The following is a 21,227-nucleotide window of genomic DNA, read 5'->3' as shown; positions in this document are numbered from 1 at the left end:
AATTTAGCTCAATGAGGAGAAACGTGTAGACCTGTACCCTTGTACAGTGTCATCCCACGCTCTGACAAGAGAATTCTACGCCTCCTCTTTTTTTGGACTTTCCCTGATTACAACAACTAAATGCGTGCATCTCTTATTCTTTTTAATAACATTGTTATTCTGAAGGTAACCAATAATAAATAAAATACTTTTGACCATTAACGCGACTTCTTGAACAGGTGCGATAGAAACGGATGGATGGATCAAAATGCATGAGAATGTTTTATATTTTGAACGTTATTTTTACACTGTGATTACCAGCGGAATTATTAATTACTTATCGTGTTCAGCAATGTCAGCTAAGATTTACCTGAGAGCCAGATGCAGTCATCAAAAGAGCCGCATCTGCCTCGAGAGCCATAAGTTCCCTACCCCTTATCGACAGCTTTATTTTTCAACTCACATGTACGCAAATGCGCCAGTGTCGATTCCGGTCTGACAACAATCGCTTTTTCTTCAGAATCAAAAAATAAATATTTATATATTAAATATAGCCTATTATTTGCGCACTATTGACAAGGGATGCACCGAAAATTTGGTCATTTGAAATAGACTTTGCTCGCCGAAATAGGATGTTGTGATGAAAAATCTACTTCCGCTGGCGACTGCGTCTTTCAGATAGCTAAATAGATGGATAGTACTTTATTGATTCCTTCAGGAAAATTAAAATTCCAGCAGCAGTGTACAGAGTTGAGATCAATTTAAAAAGTAAATAATGGGGGTTTAAATGGAAACATCCATCCATCCATCTTCTTCCGCTTATCCGAGGTCGGGTCGCGGGGGCAGCAGCCTAAGCAGGGAAGCCCAGACTTCCCTCTCCCCAGCCACTTCGTCCAGCTCTTACCGGGGGATCCCGAGGCGTTCCCAGGCCAGCCAGGAGACATAGTCTTCCCAACGTGTCCTTGGTCTTCCCCGTGGCCTCCTACCGGTTGGACGTGCCCTAAACACCTCCCTAGGGAGGCGTTCCGGTGGCATCCAGACCAGATGCCTGGGCCACCTCATCTGGCTCCTCTCAATGTGGAGGAGCAGCGGCTTTACTTTGAGAAACAAAATAGAAAAATATTAAAATTAAAATAAAAAGCAACAATGGGAATATAAATATAATAGTAAAATAAGAATATAACAAGAGAAACTAGGCAGTAGTGACCATGTTATGACAACATATTGTACTGTTATTGTTTCAATCCCCTGTCATCCTAGTACCTCCCGCCCCCCTCCCCGAAGAATTGTACTGTCTAATGGCGTGTGGGACAAAGCAGTTTTTTAGTCTATTGGTCCTGCACTTGGGATGAAGCAGTCTAGCACTGAACAGGCTCCTCTGGCTACTGATAACGGTATGCAGAGGGTGACTGGCATCATCCAGGATGCTCACTAGTTTTTCCACAGTCCTCTTTTCTTCCACCGTCACCAGTGAGTCTAGTTTCATTCCGATTGTAGAACCGGCCCGTCTGATCAGTTTCTCCAGTGTGGAGCTGTCCTTCTTAGATGTACTGCCCCCCACCCCCAGCACACTATCATAAAAACAGAACACTGGCAACCACAGACTGGTAGTACATCCACAGGAGTTTTCTACAAATGTTGGAGCGCAGTCTCCTGAGGAAGTACAGCCTGCTCTGTCCTTTCTTGTACTGGTGGTCCGTGTTAACAGTCCAGTCCAGCTTATTGTCCACCCAAGCCCCGAGGTACTCGAATGAGTCCACGGTCTGTACCTCAACTCCCTCGATCACAATAGGTTGTGATTGTGGACTCGACCTTCCAAAGTCAGTGACCAGCTCCTTGGTCTTTGACGGGTTGAGTTGCAAGAGGTTCGTGTGGCACCAGGCAGCAAAGTCCCTCACTGGGCTCCGAAACTCCTCCTCTCTGCCGTCCCTGATGCAACTGACGATGGTTGTGTCATTCGCGTACTTCTGGTTGTGACACAGCTCTGAGTTGTAGCAGAAGTCAGCCGTGTACAGGGTGAAGACGAGAGGGGCCAGCACCGTTCCTTGCGGTGCTCCGGTGCTGCTGATCAATGTCAGACGTGATGTCCTTCAGTCTGACGTACTGTGGCCTGTCTGTGAGGTAGTTCGAAATTCAGGCAACCAGGCAGGGGTCCACTAGCATTCTGTCCAGCTTGTCCTGGAGGAGGCGGGGATGGATGGTATTAAAGGCATTCGAGAACTCCAGGAACAGGATCCTCACAGTGCCATTTCCCTTATCCAGGTGTGAGTGGGCTCGGTGCAGCAGGTAAAGGATAGCATCCTCCACACCAACGCCTGCCTGGTACGCAAACTGCAGGCTGTCCTGGGCATTTTGCACCTGTGGTCTGAGTAGGCTGAGAAAGAGCCGCTCCATTGTCTTCATTATATGAGGTGAGCGCCACTGGTCTGTAGTCGTTCAGCTCACTGGGGCAGTTCTTTTAGGGAACTGGAACAATGCATGGCGTCTTCCAGAAGGTGGGCACTTTCCCCGTGCAGCTGCAGGCTGAGGTGGTGCACAAGAGTGACGTAACTTGCCCAAAAGCTGACAAAATAGTCACATTCAGGTCGCATTGCATTTAGACTGAAGTCAAATTTGAAAAGATCAGTTATTAATCGGATGTGGCCTGAATCTGAAGCTTGAAGATCAAATTTAAAGAACTTGGGAGCGTTTAGACTGGCAAAAAAAATCTGATATGTGTCACTCGAGGGCAAAAAAATCGGATTTGGTGTGCAGTGTAAACGGGGCCAAAGTGGTACAATTTTAGAGGTCAACCCAAGATTTCTAGGAAGAAAAAAAAATCATCATTGAGGACGTCACTAAATCTCATAAGACGTTGCCATGGCAGAAGGAAAGACGATAACAATAGAATCAGAACTGAAATATACTGCAACATTTTTTTTATTTGTATTTTTTTTTTACCAATGCTTTACTGCAAATGCATACACTTTACACACAGAAGTAACACCGCTAATAATGGTTGCTGACAACATTGTACTTAAATGAAATGTAATACATGGGACAGTTTGACTTTGGAAATATGTATTAACTTTACATAACTCCACTCTGCTTCCTGTTCCATTTCCAGTATGATTCTCCACAAGGTGAGAAGTTTTTCTTTATCTTTAATAACACAGAGCTTAAACTTGTCTTTACATTTGAATGATTTTGACAATTATTTATTTTGTTAAAACATTGCCCGTGGAAAAGAAAAATGTAATAGAGATTTCAAAATGACTCAGATGACCAATTTCACAGGATTTTCATAAGTGAAAGTTTTATCCTGCTCCGCTTCCTGTTCCTTCACAGGGTGAGTAGTTTTACTTTATTTTAGATTATACATCATTGCTCTAAAAAACATTGTACACATAGTTATGTAACACTATTCAGGCTTTATGAAAGGGACAGTTTGACTTTGGAGCAGATTTGTTTTTCTCGTAGTTTGTGCAAATGTTTTAACTGTTTTACATAAATTATTTCTGATCCTGCTGCATCACGATCATGTCATCATAGTGTAATGCAGTTGTACTTTAGTTTAATTACACAGTGCTTAACTTTTCTTAACATAAGTATTTTGTTAAAACTTTACCTGTGTGTCAGTCGATCGCCAGCCAGGCTTTAAAAAAAATAGAACTAAAAATTAGCGATCATCAATCTTCACCAAGACGTCACTTTATTGACATTCACGGCACCCGATGGTCTTGTGAGATGACGCTGGCTGCTGCGAGATCATTATTAAGAAAAAATGACCGAAGAAGGCGAGAAACACTTTTTGTTTCAACAGACTCTTGCGCCATACCTGCCGTCAAAGGCCTAAAGACCGACTGCACATTTCCTATCTTCACAATAAAAGCCTTGCTTCACCTGCACTAAAAAAATAAAGAGTCTCGGAAAGCTGGCGTGCACAAGCGCTTGTGAATGTCAATCAAGCAAGCTACGGAATTTGCCGCCAATGTTTTTCTTGTAAAGTGTATGGAAGCTGGATAAATAAGATGCCAAAAACCAACTACTTTCATGTGGTATTGTACAGAAAGGACTTTTTTTCTCCATTTGAAAATGTGGGCGTTATCATATACCAGGGGTCACCAACGCGGTGCCCGCGGGCACCAGGTAGCCCGTAAGGACCAGATGAGTAGCCCGCTGGCCTGTTCTAAAAAAAGCTCAAATAGCAGCATTTACCAGTAAGCTGCCTGTTTTTTAAAATTGTATTTATTTACTAGCAAGCTGGTCTCGCTTTGCTCGACATTTTTATTTCTAAGAGAGACAAAACTCAAATAGAATTTGAAAATCCAAGAAAATATTTTAAAACCTTGGTCTTCACTTGTTTGAATAAATTCATGATTTTTTTTTACTTTGCTTCTTATAACTTTCAGAAAGACAATTTTAGAGAAAAAAAAATACAAACTTAAAAATGATTTTAGGAATTTTAAACACATATACCTTTTTACCTTTTAAATTCCTTCCTCTTTTTTCCTGACAATTTCAATCAATGTTCCAGTAAAAAAAAAAAAAAAATTGTAAAGAATAATAAATACATTTTAATTTAATTCTTCATTTTAGCTGTTTTTTCGACAAAGAATATTTGAAATATTTCTTCAAACTTATGATTATATTAAAAAAAAATATTCTGGCAAATCTAGAAAATCTTTAGAATCAAATTTAAATCTTATTTCAAAGTCTTTTGAATTTATTTTAAAATTTTTGTTCTGGAAAATCTCGAAGAAATAATGATTTGTCTTTGTTAGAAATATAGCTTGGTCCAATTTGTTGTATATTCTATCAAAGAGCAGATTGGATTTTAACCTATTTAAAACATGTCATCAAAATTCTAAAAAAAAAAAACTTCCGTAAAAGAAAAAAAAAATGTACGACGGGATGACAGACCGAAATACCTATATATAGAGAGAGAGAGAGAGAGAGAGAGAGAGAGAGAGAGAGAGAGAGAGAGAGATTTATTAAAGGTAAATTGAGCAAATTGGCTATTTCTGGTAATTTATTTAAGTGTGTATCAAACTGGTTTCAAAAAGGTTGGTGACCCCTGTCATATACTGTCTGATACCAATCAATGAAAGTCATCAGAATCAGGTAATACACCAACTTATATTATTGTCTTCATGAAAGACATCCATATGTGTTACACATGCATGTATAATCATTAAACACATTTAACTTTTTAACAAAAACGTCTCTTTCATAAATAAATAAATATAAATGATATATATAAATGTGGTAGATCCCCTCGATTTGGTTAATTGAAAAGTAGCTCGCCTGCAGAATAAGTGTGGGCACCCCTGTTATACATCATTTCACTTCAAAAAATTGTACAAAAAATACATTGGATGGATAATATACAGTCTTCATGAAGGGTGGTTTAACTTTTTATATCTTATTTCATGCTATTGTTATACTTTACGCAATTTGTTATCCTGTTTCATCACAATTAGTTAGATTTTATTTAAATTGTATTTGATTTTAACAGGTAACTTTTGGACGCCTGTTAGACAATATAATATAGCAGACAACTAGAGTAACAATCGGTAGAAAATGGATTAGAAAGAAACAGATATTAAAAAATAATAATTAAAAAAAAAATTAACTTGGGACTTCCCGCCGGCCGGATTTTGAACGCAAGCGGGCTAGATCCGGCCCGCATGCCAAAGTTTGGGGACCCATGTTTTAGAACATTTTCTGTTGAAATGTTGCGCCTCCAACCCTTCCAAAGCAGTACTTCAATCAGTTTGCCGTGTTGGCTGAAAAGTTTTAAACTTAAAAAAAAAACCCGTAACAGTTTAAAAGTATGCAGAACGCAACACTTCTCTTCAGTGTTGTCGCCCCGCCCACCGGGCCGCCGCTGACGTCATAGCATCTGTATGATGTCGCCCGCGTCGTCCACCTGTAAAAAGCCAGGCGTCGTCTGTATCGCTGCTCTGATATTGAGTTTACAACCGATCACGTCATCAAAAGCCACACTGAAGTCCGATTCGGAGCTTCACAGCCGTGTAACGTCCGCGCCATGTTTTTATGAATATCATTATGGGTGTTTAAAAAAAATAAAAAAAATCCTCCGCGTATGGCTGCCAGTCTCCTGCTGTGTGCGTGCAATTTGCAATGTGTGTCTAGGGGGGAGGAAAGGGAGCGATGAGTTTCAATCAGCGGGACTTTGTATCGAGGACTGCAGCCGAGGGCGATGCTCCTGCTGCCAGGTACACTAAAGACCCTTCCCTAAGCTGCTCCCTCCCCAAACTCTTACCTGTGCAGCGCCTTTTGCAGCCCAAGTTCCATGCATGCAAAGGCCAGGAGGACAAACTCAACCCGTACAGGCGAGCTGAAGGTATTTCATTAAAAAAAAACACAGCAATTACATTTTTAAGATCGTTATTTAACACCCATCTTCTGCATCATCGTCCAGCCCCCAAAGTCAAGTTGCCGCCCCTCAGGGAGACTTCAAAGTCCAGGGAGCAGACTTCCAACTGCATCAAAGAGCTGAAGAACCAGAACTTTACACTGCAGCAGCAGCTGAAGGAGTCCAAGAGCGAGAACAAACTGTTGAAGAACGTTCTCCATCGACACACGGTGGCGCTGCAGCAGTTCCAAGATTTAGAAGGCAGTATTTCCCAGGTATGTGGCTTAAATACTCCAACACATTCGGTATTGCAACACAAAACATGCACGCAGCACCATTTATTTTATTTCTCAAACTTTTCCACCAAGTACAACCTCAGAAAACACTTGGCCCTCAAAATGCATTGAAATACAGTAGCGTAGTAGGCCCAAGTATTCATTAAAAACAAAGCCCAGGGTTTTTGTTTTTTAACAATAATAGTTAATATTTTTGGCCATTGTTATATTTTACACAGTTTAAACAGTAACACTGTTTGACTATAGAAAAAAAAATACTGTACTCAAATAAGAAATTACATTGCAATAGGATGTGTGTGATTTAGAAATTGTTCATATTTAGACAAAGTGTTGAAGTAAAATATAAATAGAAAAATATAACATGCTGAATGTATTGATCAAATAAGAGAGTATACAAAATCCCCTAATTAATGAATCCAATAAACAAAATAAAATGAGGACACAAACACGGATAATTTATTCATGTTAAATTACAGTATATGAAATAATAATTTATAAAAATATTGATGTGATATCGGGCTTCACGGTGGAAGAGGGGTTAGTGCGCCTGCCTCACAATACGAAGGTTCTGAGTAGTCAGGGTTCAATCCCGGGCTCGGGATCTTTCTGTGTGGAGTTTGCATGTCCTCCCCGTGACTGCGTGAGTTCCCTCTGGGTACTACGGCGTCCTCCCACCTCCAAAGACATGCACCTGGGGATAGGTTGATTGGCAACACTAAATTGGCCCTAGTGTGTGAATGTGAGTGTGAATGTTGACAGTCCATCTGTGTTGGCCCTGCGATGAGGTGGCGAATTTTCCAGGGTGTACTCGACCTCCGCCCGATTGTAGCTGAGATAGGCACCAGCGACCCCAAAGGGAATAAGCGGTAGAAAATGGATGGATGATGTGATATCATCAATAGTATATCGAGGGCAACATTAATGACCAACATTGAAATTTAGTAGCGTAGTAGGCCCAAGTGTTCATTTAAACCAAAGCAGAGGTTTCATTTAACAATAATAGTTCATATTTTTGGCTACTGTTATATTATTGAACAGTAACACTGTTTGAATATAGAAGAAAAATAAAATACTGTACTTAAATAATGCATTACATTGCAATAGAATGTGGGTAATTTAGAAATTGTTCATATTCAGACAAAGTGGTGCAGTAAAATAGTAATCTGAAAATATAAAAAATACTGAATGTAATGATCGAATAAGAAATTACATAAAATCACCAAATTCATGAATACAATAAACAAAATAAAATGAAGACATAAACAAGTAAACATTCACAATAAACAAGCGCACATTTTCATTAGTCTTTTGTTTTTTTAGCGTTTTCAAACGATTAATTTTTTAATCAGTCGGTTTTGAATTGTGATTAATCATAAATTAAAAGTAAAATAGTACCACACAATAAAGTCAAATATTCCACATGAATGCAGTAAAACAGTACAATAAACAAGCACAAGTATTCATTAGTCGTGTGTTTTTTTTACTGCTGTCAAAACAATTTTTTTCATAGTACAATAACAAAAATAGCCACATAAATGCAGTAAAATTTTACAATAAACAAGCGAAAGTCTTTATTATATAGCCTTGTGTTTTTATAGTGCTTTCAAACAAGTAAGTTTTATTCAGCTTCGTCACATTTTTGAATTGTGATTAATCGTGATTACTAGTGAAATCGTAAAATGAAAAAAATAAATACAAATTGATTGATTGATTGAGAAGTTTATTGAATCCATGTAATGTTTTAAAAGGGCAAATGGATGACACAAAAAGCCAGAAGGCTTGTTTCCATTGTGGTCCATTAAATACAAGTATTTATTATTGCCTTGTGGTTATATGTTGTGCTGTCAATTATTTTTTATTTAGATTAATCACACTTTTGGATTGTGATTAGTCATGACTAATAGTAAACTAGTACAATAAAATAAGTCCATAATAAAACAGCCACATGAAAGCAGTAAACCTTTGCAATAAACAAGTGCACATTTTCATTAGTCTTTTGATTTCTAAGTGCTTTGAAAAGATTAATTTTTTAATCAATCACTTTTGAATTGTGATAATCATAAATTAAAAGTAGAACAGTACAACACAATTGAGACAACATATCCACACAAATGCAGTAAAATAGTACAATAAACATGCACAAGTATTTATTACAGTCGTGTATTGTTGTTTTTTTACTGCTGTCAATATATATATATTTTAATCTGGTTCATCAAACTTTTGAAATGTGATTAATCGTGATTAATGGAAAAATAGTACAATGACATAAAAACAAAAATAGCCACATAAATGCAGTAAAACGTTACAATAAACAAGTTCAAGTTTTTATTATACAGTTTGGTGTTTATATAGTGCTGTTATAGGGATATATTATGTTGGGATATAATTTAAGATAATGAAGGATAAAGTGATAAAAAATGGTCAGTATGTATATGCTTAAAATAGGCCGTACAGCTAATCATATCCTCTAAGTTCCAGTTAGAACCGGGTCCAAGTTCAAGCATACGCACATTCACTCTAAACAATTAAATTTTATTTAGCTTCATCACACTTTTGAATTGTGATTAATTGCAATTAATAGTAAAATGGTACAATAAAATAATAAAATACGTACAATTTTTTTAAATTATAGACAATTTTTTTTTTTGTATTATAGCCATGTGGTTGTATTTTGTGCTGTCAATTATTTTTTATTTTGGATTGACATTTTAAATTGTGATTAAACAAAGTAAATTACTTGCTCAGATAATTGAAATTAACTTAGAAGAAATATCCCAATAATTAGACACAACTGGGATTTTTTTTTTGGGGGTCAAAATGTCACACATGTTTTACTTGAATGTACGTCATTTACTATATTTAACATATTATTATGATGTATAATATGTTTTATTATTATAGGAATTTATTTAAATGGTTGTTTTTGAAGCAACATTTGTCACAAAAACATACCAGTCTCAGTTTCCTCAGGCATCTTTTCAGTAGCCTGATCACTGATTGCGCAATAATCCACGGCGACCTCACAGGTAGCCATCCGCGGTTTAGTTAAAGGAGCATGTTAATGTTAATTAATCTGCATTAATTCATCATTAAGGCGATTGTTCTTTTGTGATTAATAATAGTATTTTTGTCCTTTAATTAACACCTGGTCTCCCTGACCCGGTCTACAGATACAGGAACAGCACAGAAACGAGGTCAAGGCCCTGCGCAAGCTGCTGGGCGAGACGCGCTCCAGCCGCGACAAGCTGGCGAAGAAGCTGCAGGCCACCGAGAAGGAGCTGTTGGACGCTAAAGACCGGATCCAGCACCTCCAGTGGAAGGTCATCCAGAACCCCAACCTGCTGGAGAAGGAGGAACTCACTCGCAGGCTGAATGAGGTCACCGTCCAGCTGGAGGAGAAGGACAGGAGGATACAGGTGTGTTCGGGGGCGGGGTAGAATGCATACCCACTGGTCACTACATTAGATACACGTGCACAACCCAAAGACATGCTGCGTCAATGAATACCAGCATCTATTATTATGACAATGATGTTGTTATTATCTTGTAAAGGACTCCAGATCTAGTCTTTAGATTGTGCAGGTGTACCTATTGGGTACTGGTGAGTACGCCACAATGACCACCAACATGTCTTTTGATGCTCAACATGTTTTCTATTCCTCTTTAGCGGGCTGGCACCCTGAATGTCAGCCTCCGTCATTGTCTAAATAAGTATAACAAGATGAATGAAAGCCCATAAAACTGCTCTTGAACATAGTACATGCACTCCCTGACGACATGCTGCAAAGGTGGCAGAGCCCTAATAGACTCGTAATAACACGGCCGCATTAGTGGCCCCGCATGGTCCGTGTCAGTAAGATTTTAAAGGGGGGAGATCACCGCCGCCATGACGAGTCTGCGTTCTGATGCTGTGTTCCAGTTCCTGGAGAAGAGCAACATGTTGCTTCAAGGCTCGCTCAACCGGCAAGTCGCCATGGAGCAGAGGAAGATGTGCAAGACCAGCGACGTGTCCGTCGGCCTGCCGTCACAAGTGAACAGATTTGTCCAGAAACAAAGAGTACGTGGTTTTTTTTTGGCCCTTTTTGAAGCCACACTATTAATGGCGGCACTCACGGGGTTTCTATCATTCTTCCAGACGGACAGGACCACGGAATCGGAGACGAGTAACATCAGTCCAATCAGGTTACGGAGACGCCCGCACAAAAAAGGTAAATGTTAGTTATGTGCGGATCGATACTGAAGCGCAGATACCTGATCCTTCTTTTCTAATATCCATTGTCAAATAAAATTTTGATACTTTGTTTTTTGAGAGTATTTGTGACTGAGGAAATGTGTCTATTAAATGCTTTTGTATACATGTTCAGTATTTTCACGTCAACATATTCAAGTAAATTCATTTTGATTTATTTTAATAATAGTCCTTATTAATCACTGTATTTTATGCTTTTATTATGTTACTTTCTTTTGTTGGGGTTTGAAACATTATTTTTGTTTACTTTGTATGATTTAGTCCATATTAGATTGGTTATATTATCTTTCAGGCCACTACATCAATATACTTCAAGAATTTGAAAAAAGATAATATATACAAATAAATGTACATGATGATGATAATAAATAATATAAAGTAAATAATTCTATCTAAGCTATGTTATTATTTCAAATACACAACTTTTAAGTTTTAGCAGACACATTAAGTACATTTGCGCCAATTATCAGTATCGGTATCGCCAATATCAGGCTAAATTTTATTCCGTATCGTATCGGAAAGAAAATCAGTGGTAGCGCACATCACTAAGAAAATGCCACTCTTAAAAACTGAAAAAAAAATAAAACAAGTTATTTTTGCTTGTAATGAGTCAAAAATGTCTTGGTAAGACTATATATATATATATATATATATATGATATATGATATATTTAATTAAGCTTCACAAACTTAAAATTTACCTTGAAATTAGCAATTAAAATGTATTAGCTATATTTGCTGGTATTGTGAAGTTTTGTCTGTCTTAGAACAAACTTGTGATGCTCAAAAGTAATATTTTGTTCCTCAAAAAATCTGTATTTTCTATAGACTATTCAGGGGATTGTAACTTGCATCAAGTTTGTTTGTTTTGACTAGAAATTACAAAGATGTAAGGCTTAATTGCCCCCTAATAGATGCACTAATACTGATCATAATGATATATAATATGATAATTATTATCCACTAAATGATAATCCTATACGAATCAGATAATGAGAAACATGTTTGCTCATACAAAATTATAGATATGCATACATTCTTACATACATATGTACACACATGCATACGTACAATATAATCTTAAGGTTTCTGCATGTGTTTCAACAAGTTAGTTTCAACCAATATAAGCGAATTATTAGTTTTTTAGTGCATGTAAACACACTTAGTGTACGTGCACTGCGAATGATTTGCCACTTGCCAAGATTTAAAAATGTATTCTGGAAATAGCCCTATTTTTAGGAGATATTTACTTGTTTTTAGTCATTGGCTTTTCATCATAATCTTAATTTCAACATGAATTATTATATGTTGTCGATTCCGGTTTAAAAATGTTAAAATTTGGAAAATAACTTCAAATAAGATATATTGGTTTCCCTCTCATATATATATATATATATATATATATATATATATATTTTTTTTTTTTTTTTTTTTTTAAAGATTCAGCAACATCCCGTGGATGCTTGAATTTAGAATTGCAAGTTGAATAATAATGCTTGTTTTCAGAATAAAATACTTATTTCTATTTTAAAAGTCCTGTTAATTTCTAGATATACAAATCTTAATTTAGGATATCTTATTTAGTAATATAACAAGCTGCATGGGCCGATAATTTCCCTAGTTTTTAGTGTTTTTTTCCCCCCTAAATTGTAGTCTTTTTATCCTATAGCAGCTTTTTCTCGCAGTGTGTCAAAAGAATTGCTCAGCTTTTGTTTAGTTTAACGCTGGTGTTTGATTGACAGCCAAGCAAAATAAGATGGTCCAGACTGATGAACACGTCTCTGGAGCCAGCGATACCGACAGTCGCCTCAAGTCCGACTTTTCAGAGCCTGACGACTTCATGCTACCATCGTGGCGAAGCCCATCCAGCATGGTACCTTGTTGCTTTGTGGCCCTTGGATTCATGATGACTGTTTTCTGACATGCTTAATTAGCTTTGTATGTTTAGTTCTGCTCTTAATAATGCTGTTTTTTGTTGAAATTTGCAGGAATATACGCCAGACAGGTCTTGGACAAGTGAACATCAAAATACCAACGTTATGGACACTTCTAAACGTGAAGGTGAGTGACCCAGTAGCACTGGACCAACTCTATATATGGAGCTTTTATTTTGAAAAACAACAAAGTGTTGAAACAAAGTGTTGAAAGTGAGTAGAAATAATTATTATAAAGGTGAACCATAAGGCACATAAATGTAGAAAGTGCAACTTTAGAACATTAGTAATAGCAATAAAATCAACATCTGGGTCAAAAATTAAGCAGAAAAATCATGAAACTTAAAAAGATGAAATTATAAAAAATTAAATTTACCGACATAGGCTACAATTAACACAAATTAACACTAACATATTTTAATTATACATAATTTATTATTATTTTATTTTATTAATATAATGTTATAACAGTTTATAAAACTTATTTTTTTTAAAATTAAATTTCATTGAATTATGAACTTTGAAATGGGATAAGATACTGATGTTTAATTGACACAACAGGATTTTGAATACTGGGCCAAAAGCCCAACAGATAAGTGGTCTTAAGATCCTAAAAAATTAAATTAAATTGAATTAAATGTAAAAGAATAAAATGTACTTTTTGCACAGATTTTAGATACTTGGTTAAAAGCCATACAGAGAAACCATCTTAAAATTTAAAATATTCAATTAAATTAATTATACATGCAAATGCAGCTGAGATAGGCTCCAACAACCCCACTGCGACCCCAAAAAAGGGACAAGCGGTAGTAAATGGATGGATGGATTATTGAATAATAATAATAATACATCACATTTATGTAACGCCATTTACATCCTCAAATTAGGGCATTAAATATAAAATACAATTTAAAAAAGTAACTAAATCAAACATTTAATAAAAATCAAATACAATTTGAACCAAAAATCTAAATGTAAATAAATGAACCTTAGTGTAAACATTACATTTTGAAATATATTTTAATTCTTAAATACATTTTAGAATGAATTACAATTTTGAAATGATTACAAAATGTAAATAAAACAAAATTCAATGAGGATCTTAAATATTTAAATTCTTACATTTTTCAATGACATTATGTTAAACAATAGAATAACCTCAAATGCACTGATGTTCAACTGACACTGGGTTAAAGGTCAAGCAGAAAAATGTTACTGCGCAATAAATAAAATGTTTTGTATTAAGCCGAATGGAAAAGGTGTCTCTTAAAAATGTATTAGAAATAAAATAACATAGAAATGACAAATTAAACAAAATTTGACACTTAAACTAAATGATGAAATATACATGTTTATATTAATAAGCATTAAACTTTGTTTCCAAGCTTTTAAGGCCCACACAAAATAACTGATTGAAGAAGTGATGACATTTTTTATGAATGACCTGCGGCACTAACGTGAAATCACTTTGTTACTTGCAGCCTGTAAGCAAGATCTTCATCACGCAGCAGGAGGACAGGAGCTATCAGAGGAGTCAGACGGGGACGAGAGCAAGCAAGAGGAGGAGGAGGAGGAGGTGGAGGTGGAGGTCAAGGAGGTGGAACACCACCAGGAGGACTTACGGGGGAAACAGCAGGATGACGTAGAAGAGGAGGAGGAAGAGGAAAATGGCGAGGAGGAAGAAGAGGAGAGGTCAGAAGAACACGGTGGTGGGGAGAAAGAGGAGAGGGAAGGAGAGGAAACGCAGGAGGAGGAAAATGAGCTGGAGGAAAAGGATGAGGAAGAGGAGGTGGTGGCGGTGCAGGTGAAAGAGAAAAAGTCAGAGGAAGAGCGACTTGAGGAGACGTTTAGGGAGACCTTTGGGGAGACGTTTAAGGAGACATTTGGGGAGATCTTTGGGGAGAACTTTGGGATGATTGGAGAAGATGATTCTCAGGATTCTCAGGAGATTGAGATGTATGGTGAAGAGGAGGATGAAGAGGAGGAGGAGAAGGAAGAAATAGGAGAGGAGGAGGAGGCAGAGAAGGAAAAGCAGGATGTGGAAGAAGAAGAAGAAGAAGAAGAAGAGGAGGAAGAAGAGGAAACAGATGAAAGAGAAGATGAGGAGGTAGATAACAGAAAGGAGGAAGAAGGAGGAGAAGGTGGGGAGTACAAGGAGGAGGAAGAGTATGACCAAGACGAGGAGGACGTACGCAAACAGGAGAAAGAGGAGCACGGTGAGAAAGTCAGGACAGCCAGCAGACGACGCGCGGTCTCCTGCGTTCTCAGCGCACCAAAGACGGCGAGGCAGCGCTCGCCAAAGCGATGCTCGCGGCCTCGACATCGCCGCAGGTACAACTTCACCCCGGTCACCACCAACCTGCACCTGGGCAAGCCGGCCTACAGCGGCGTGCACCTGAGGTACATCCGAGGCACCAACGTGCCGGTGAGGGAGGAGACGCTGTACTGTCGCAACCGGAGGCGATCCTTGGAGCAGGCGGACGACAACTCGTTCAGCGACGAGCAGACCAGCCAGCAGACCAGCCAGCCGGACCCCGCCAGCGACGGCTCGGACTTGGAGACCAAACAGAATGGCTCACATTCACAGACTTAAAGCTACAATCAGGGACAACAGGGTTTTCCTACTTTTCTACCAAGCGGGCGTGCTCCTTGTGGACATTTCTATGCTAGCATGTGTAAAGACACTTGAGGACACACCATGTACATACCATTCACTCAAGACCTCTGCCAAGCACATGCACACCAAGGAGCTTTTTAAATGTGTTTTTTTAAAAATGTATCTTTTTTCTATTTGTGTGCAACTTTCTGGTTGTTTTTTTAACCAGGACTACACAAAAATGACTCAAAAGTAAAAAAAAAAAAACCACACACAAAAAAAGCTGATCATTTTTGCCTTGGGTTTGGCATTTGTCAAATATATTGTGTATTTGCGCACTAGTGCCACCTACAGGACGGGAGGGCAATAGTGGAGTAAGCAGTACGACGAGTACAGTTCACTCTGGGTGTTCCAAGCTTTTACAGAGAAATAATGAAGGATATATACCAGTGTTTCGTAACGCATTATTGGGCCGTGAGCGCCCTCTAGAGGGCGGTCAAAAATAGTTTGGCAGCAGTTCCACACAGGTGTAATGCACTTTTCCACCACTTGTGGCAGCAATGTCAAGATCAAACACGTTTGGCGCTAAAGGCATGGAAAAGTTTAAGTGCAAAAATTATGACTAAAATGGTGAAGTTGAATTTTCATCTGCACTTTAATGTTATTGACTGTCTGTTTCAGACACACATTTCATCATTATTTAGTTAGAATTTATTTTAAATTGTATTAAATAATTGTAATACATTTGAATAACTATGTACTTTTATTTTTCATCAGTTTTTAAAGTCTGATGATATTTAAAGTACCACTGATAGTCACGGACACACTAGGTGTGGTGAAATTACCCTCTGCATTTGACCCATCCCCTTGTTCCACCCCCTGGGAAGTGAGGGGAGCAGTGAGCAGCAGCAGGGCCGCGCCCGAGAATCATTTTGTTGATTTAACCCCCAATTCCAACCCTTGATGCTGAGTGCCAAGCAGGGCGGTAATGGGTCCCATTTTTATAGTCTTTTGTAAGACTTGGCCGGGGTTTGAACTCACAACCTACCGATCTTAGGGCGGACACTGTATAATAAGAAAACGTAAATGCCTGACTTACCTATCAAGACCACTGACCAGTTTAACATTTTTATTTAGTTGGATTGTATTTTAGCACTGTAATGAATCCTTTCTTTTGCATTATATTTGATACATATTTATTTTTGTAATCAGCCTGACTTAAGCCTTGGTAATAATATTTGGGATTAACTCTGCATTCATTTTATTTTACAAGGTTGTAAACTCTAAGTTGGTTAGATATAATTATTGAAAATGATTAAAAAATTACTAATTCAGTGTTATATATTTGAGTGGGCTCCAGGCCTCTGGAGTGGAAAAGTTGGGCCCCGAGGTCAAAAAGGTCGCAATAGAGAACCCTTGTACTTTTACAAATATGTCAGTCCAAATATAGTAGAACGTTGAGTTCAGTAACTTGACATATACCTCAACTTAAGAGTGTTTCGAGATAAGACTTGTCTCTGGGCTGATTTTTATGCTTAAAGTTGCAAGTTTGTCTAGCAACCATCACAGATACGCTGTAAGATAGGCCCTAAACATCAGGGGCCTCATGTATTAAGCTTGGCTGATCATATTCTGAAATCCCAAAAAGAGGACACATACTGTATATGCGTGCCGAGGTGAAAGTTTGCCAATGATACTTGAACTTGCTTTATACATTTATGTATTTAAATAAAGCATTTTTTCTCTTCCTGACAGCAGTGTTGGCGCTATGAATTTTCAAAATGGGGTCCCATCGACCCCATCCAGTCATAAAAATGGGGTCCTACTTTATTGTAAGCGTTTTGAAAAGAAATGATAGATGCATGCATTGTCCTGTTATATCTCACATTCTATATTGTGTTTTGGAAAAAAGATGGTCATAAACGTTAATTCATTAAAACAAATAATAAAAAAAGAAATTTTTTTATGCATATGTAAATGTAGACAATCATAAACATTCTTTCACTTTCTTTTCTTCACTGATCTAAACTTTACTGAAGCTGGTAGTTTTTTTATGTTTTTATTTAATAAGTTGTAGGTGTATTTATTTCAGTATAAAAGTGTTTTACTTTGGTCATAAAATGATAGTAGTGTGCCACTGTTACAAGCGACATTCTGAGGGCCCTCAATGAAAAGGAGTTTGACAATCCTGGGGTTGAGAAAAGGAACTCTTCGGGTAAAACTTGACCATATATGATACATCCGCTGATGTCACCAATGTCAAAAATTGATCCATTGGAGGATGTATGAAGGAAATAAGGATTGTTTTTATTTTTTAAATGTACCTGTAATGGTTCAATTTCAAAATTTGGGGACTTATGCAGATCTCTAGTGGTTCTCAAATGGGGGTACGCGTAACCCTGGGGGTACTTGAAGATATGCCAAGGGGTACCTCGGATTTTTCTAAAATATTCTAAAAATAGCGACAATTCCAAAATCTTTCTTAAATATATTTATTAAATAATACTTCAAGAAAATTTGAATGTAAGTTCATAAACTTTGAAAATAAATGCCACAATGCAATATTCAGTGTTGACAGCTAGATTTTTTGTGGACATGTTCCATAAATATTGATGTTAAAGATTTATTTTTTTGTGAAGAAATGTTTAGAATTAAGTTCATGAATCCAGATGGATCTCTATTACAATCCCCAAAGAGGGCACTTTAAGTTGATGATTACTTCTATGTGTAGAAATCTTTATTTATAATTGAATCACTTTTTTATTTTTCAACAAGTTTTTAGTTATTTTTATATCTTTTTTTCCAAATAGTTCAAGAAAGACCACTACAAATGAGCAATATTTTGCACTGTTATACAATTTAATAAATCAGAAAGTGATGACATAGTGCTGTATTTTACTTCTTTATCTCTTTTTTTCAACCAAAAATGCTTTGCTCTGATTTGGGGGTACTTGAATTAAAAAAATGTTCACAGGGGGTACATCACTGAAAAAAGGTTAAAAACCACTGCCCTAATACACAACGGGTAAGAAAAGTTGTTCTTTGCAAAATAAGGCCCTTTTAAAGCACATTTTTCCTAATATAATTGGAACTATCGACTGACACACTCACTACATTGCCATGCAGTACATTAGTCTGATTTCTCAAATAGTTCAGTGTTTTGTATTTCACACCTACATGTGAAGTCCCAGTGTCCGTGTGCCTCTCCGGACACTGGAAGGCGCTTATTTTCTTTTAGCGCTGAGTTGAAAAACATTTATGTACGTTTTGTGTAAATTGCAATAGTGCTGTGTGTGATCTTGTCCGCATTGACTCACACGAAAAGTATCTCCTTCTTGTTGCTCATTTAACAAAGCACCATTATTCTCAGTGTGGGCACTTTCCACAGAGTTTTCGTCATGTGCTCTCACCCACCTCCAAACTGAGCCTACTCCCTCCCACCTTGTATTCAGTGTATAAATAAGTCATCTCTCCTCCCATTGAGCACTCTATACATACTTTACTATGAATGGGACCTGTGCCTTTTGAGATGCTCGAGCTTCTCAAATAAATCAAAGACAATTTTGTTTGACTACTTTATTAGAACAATTCCCAATAGAACGCACATACATATGTGGCTTTTCCGGATTACATCACATCAGGCATCTGCGGCTCCTTAAAGTCGACACTAGCTCTTTTGTACCTGATGCATAATCCAGGTGTTAGTCCGATTTTTCAAAAACCGAACCCCATCAGATTAAGGTGTTTGCATGGGTTGTCGGAGGCTTACTTACAGTTGTGATCAAAATTATTCAACCCCCACACAGTTTTGGTGTTTTAGCAAGTTGGACATTTATTCCATATTTTGTTTATAGTCATATCAAATAAAGATGTGTCAAATAGACAAATGCAACTTAAATTGTAACACTGTACTTTACAAAATACCAAAAAAGGACATTTTTATTAATATCTTATTGACAAAATGATTCAATCCCATAGTTACATGCATCTTTAGTACTTAGTAGAACACCCTTTGGCAGTAATTACATCCTTCAAACGTGATACAAGCGGACACAAGCTTCTTGCAACGATCTACAGATATTTTAGCCCATTCCTCTTGGGCAAAGGCCTCCAGTTCATTCATATTATTGGGCTTGCGTGCTGCAACTGCCTTCTTCAAGTCCCACCACAGATTTTCTATAGGATTTAGGTCTGGCGACTGTGAAGGCCACTCCAGAGTCTTCCAGCCCTTCTTCTGCAACCACTCTGATGTTGATTTGGAGGTATGCTTGGGATCGTTGTCCTGTTGGAAGGTCCAATATCTCCCAAGCCTCAGCTTCGTCACTGACTTCATGACATTTGCAGCTAATATATCCTGGTAGGAAATAGCATTCATAATGCCTTGAACGCGCTGGAGATTCCTGGTACCTGAGGCCGAGAAACAGCCCCAGAGCATGATTGACCCCCTACCATGCTTAACAGTAGGCTAGGTGTTCTTCTCTTTGTAAGCTTCATTTTTTCTCCTCCAGACATAACGTTGATTCATAGGCCCAAAGAGTTCCGGTTTTGTCTCATCACTCCATAGAACAGTTTCCTAAAACTTTTGGGGTTTGTCCAGATGATTTTTGGCATACTGGAGTCTATTTTTCTTGTGCCTGGTAGTCACTCACAGATGCCATTTTGCTCTTTTGCTGTAAAGAAGGTCAGTGAATCAATGTATGTATTTGTAGGCGCTCTGAAGTGGAAAAGGGGTAGGATTAAATACGCTTTGCTTCTTCCTACTCCTTTTCGGACATGATGTATTGTGTATTGCGAAATGATGAAATTACCTGATGTATAATGTTGTATGTATGTCATGTTCGAAATAAACTAAGAAAAGAAAGAAAGAAAAGAAGTACGGTGCGCCTGGGAGTTCTGGCACGGAGGCCTTCATCTCATAGTGCGCGCCTTATTGTCTGGGACGAAACCTGCGTTCCCCCCTCTGTAATGTCCTGTTGTAGATCCTCAGCTGTTACCCGGGGGTTTTTCACCACTGTACGCACACAGCATCCTCTTTCTACCACGCCCAGGTAGTGTTTCCACTGTGCCTTTACCTTTAAACTTGCTAATTATGCTCCCAACTGGGTCTCTTGGAACGTGTAATGTCTTTGCTATTTTCTTATATCCATATCCTTTCTTATGAAGAGAAATTACCTCCTCTCTTGACTTCTTTGACCACTCCCTGGACTTCACTATGTTGCAAATACACAATTGACCATCCACAAGAAGCTGAGCGTCAGTCTTTTTCAATCAGTTTAATTGTTGCTCGTTATGGTTCTAATTCCATCTACAGATGTTTTCAACACCTGATTGAAAAGACCTTATTCAAATTCTGTTCTTAAGAGTTATGATCTTCAAGGGGTTGAATAATTTTTTCAATGAGACATTAAGAAAAATGTCCTTTTTTGGTATTTTTTAAAATACAGTGTTACAATTTAAGTTGCATTTGTCTATTTGACACATCTTTATTTGATATGACTATGAACAAAATACGGAATAAATGTCCAACTTGCTAAAACACCAAAATTGTGTGGGGGTTGAATAATTTTGATCACAACTGTAGAGTCAAACTATTTGAGAAATCGGACTAATGGGTGACATAAAGGAGCTTTCACGTGACAAGTATCTAAATGTCAACAGGAAACATTTTCAATGAATCACTGCCTCACAATACGAAGGTCCTGCAGTCCTGGGTTCAAATCCAGGCTCGGGATCTTTCTGTGTGGAGTTTGCATGTTCTCCCCGTGAATGCGTGGGTTCCCTACGGGTACTCCGGCTTCCTCCCACCTCCAAAG

The 21,227-nt window shown here is 37.8% G+C and overlaps 1 protein-coding gene across 1 annotated transcript; it reads left to right on the top strand.

Moving 5' to 3' along the window:
- Window positions 1-4,563: 4,563 nt before the first annotated feature.
- Window positions 4,564-18,200, top strand: LOC133536830 (FK506-binding protein 5-like). Its single transcript, XM_061877418.1, has 8 exons — window positions 4,564-6,328; window positions 6,407-6,615; window positions 9,807-10,052; window positions 10,556-10,693; window positions 10,772-10,844; window positions 12,627-12,757; window positions 12,873-12,945; window positions 14,300-18,200. Exons 1-8 carry the CDS (start codon window positions 6,136-6,138, stop codon window positions 15,409-15,411), a joined length of 2,175 nt encoding a protein of 724 aa, XP_061733402.1. The 5' UTR covers window positions 4,564-6,135; the 3' UTR covers window positions 15,412-18,200.
- Window positions 18,201-21,227: the final 3,027 nt, after the last annotated feature.

The sequence above is a fragment of the Nerophis ophidion genome, linkage group LG18 (assembly GCF_033978795.1).
Source record: "Nerophis ophidion isolate RoL-2023_Sa linkage group LG18, RoL_Noph_v1.0, whole genome shotgun sequence".
Lineage (NCBI taxonomy): Eukaryota > Metazoa > Chordata > Actinopteri > Syngnathiformes > Syngnathidae > Nerophis > Nerophis ophidion.
Note: the sequence above shows the minus strand (reverse complement) of the source record. Positions and strands in the feature narration are given on the sequence as shown.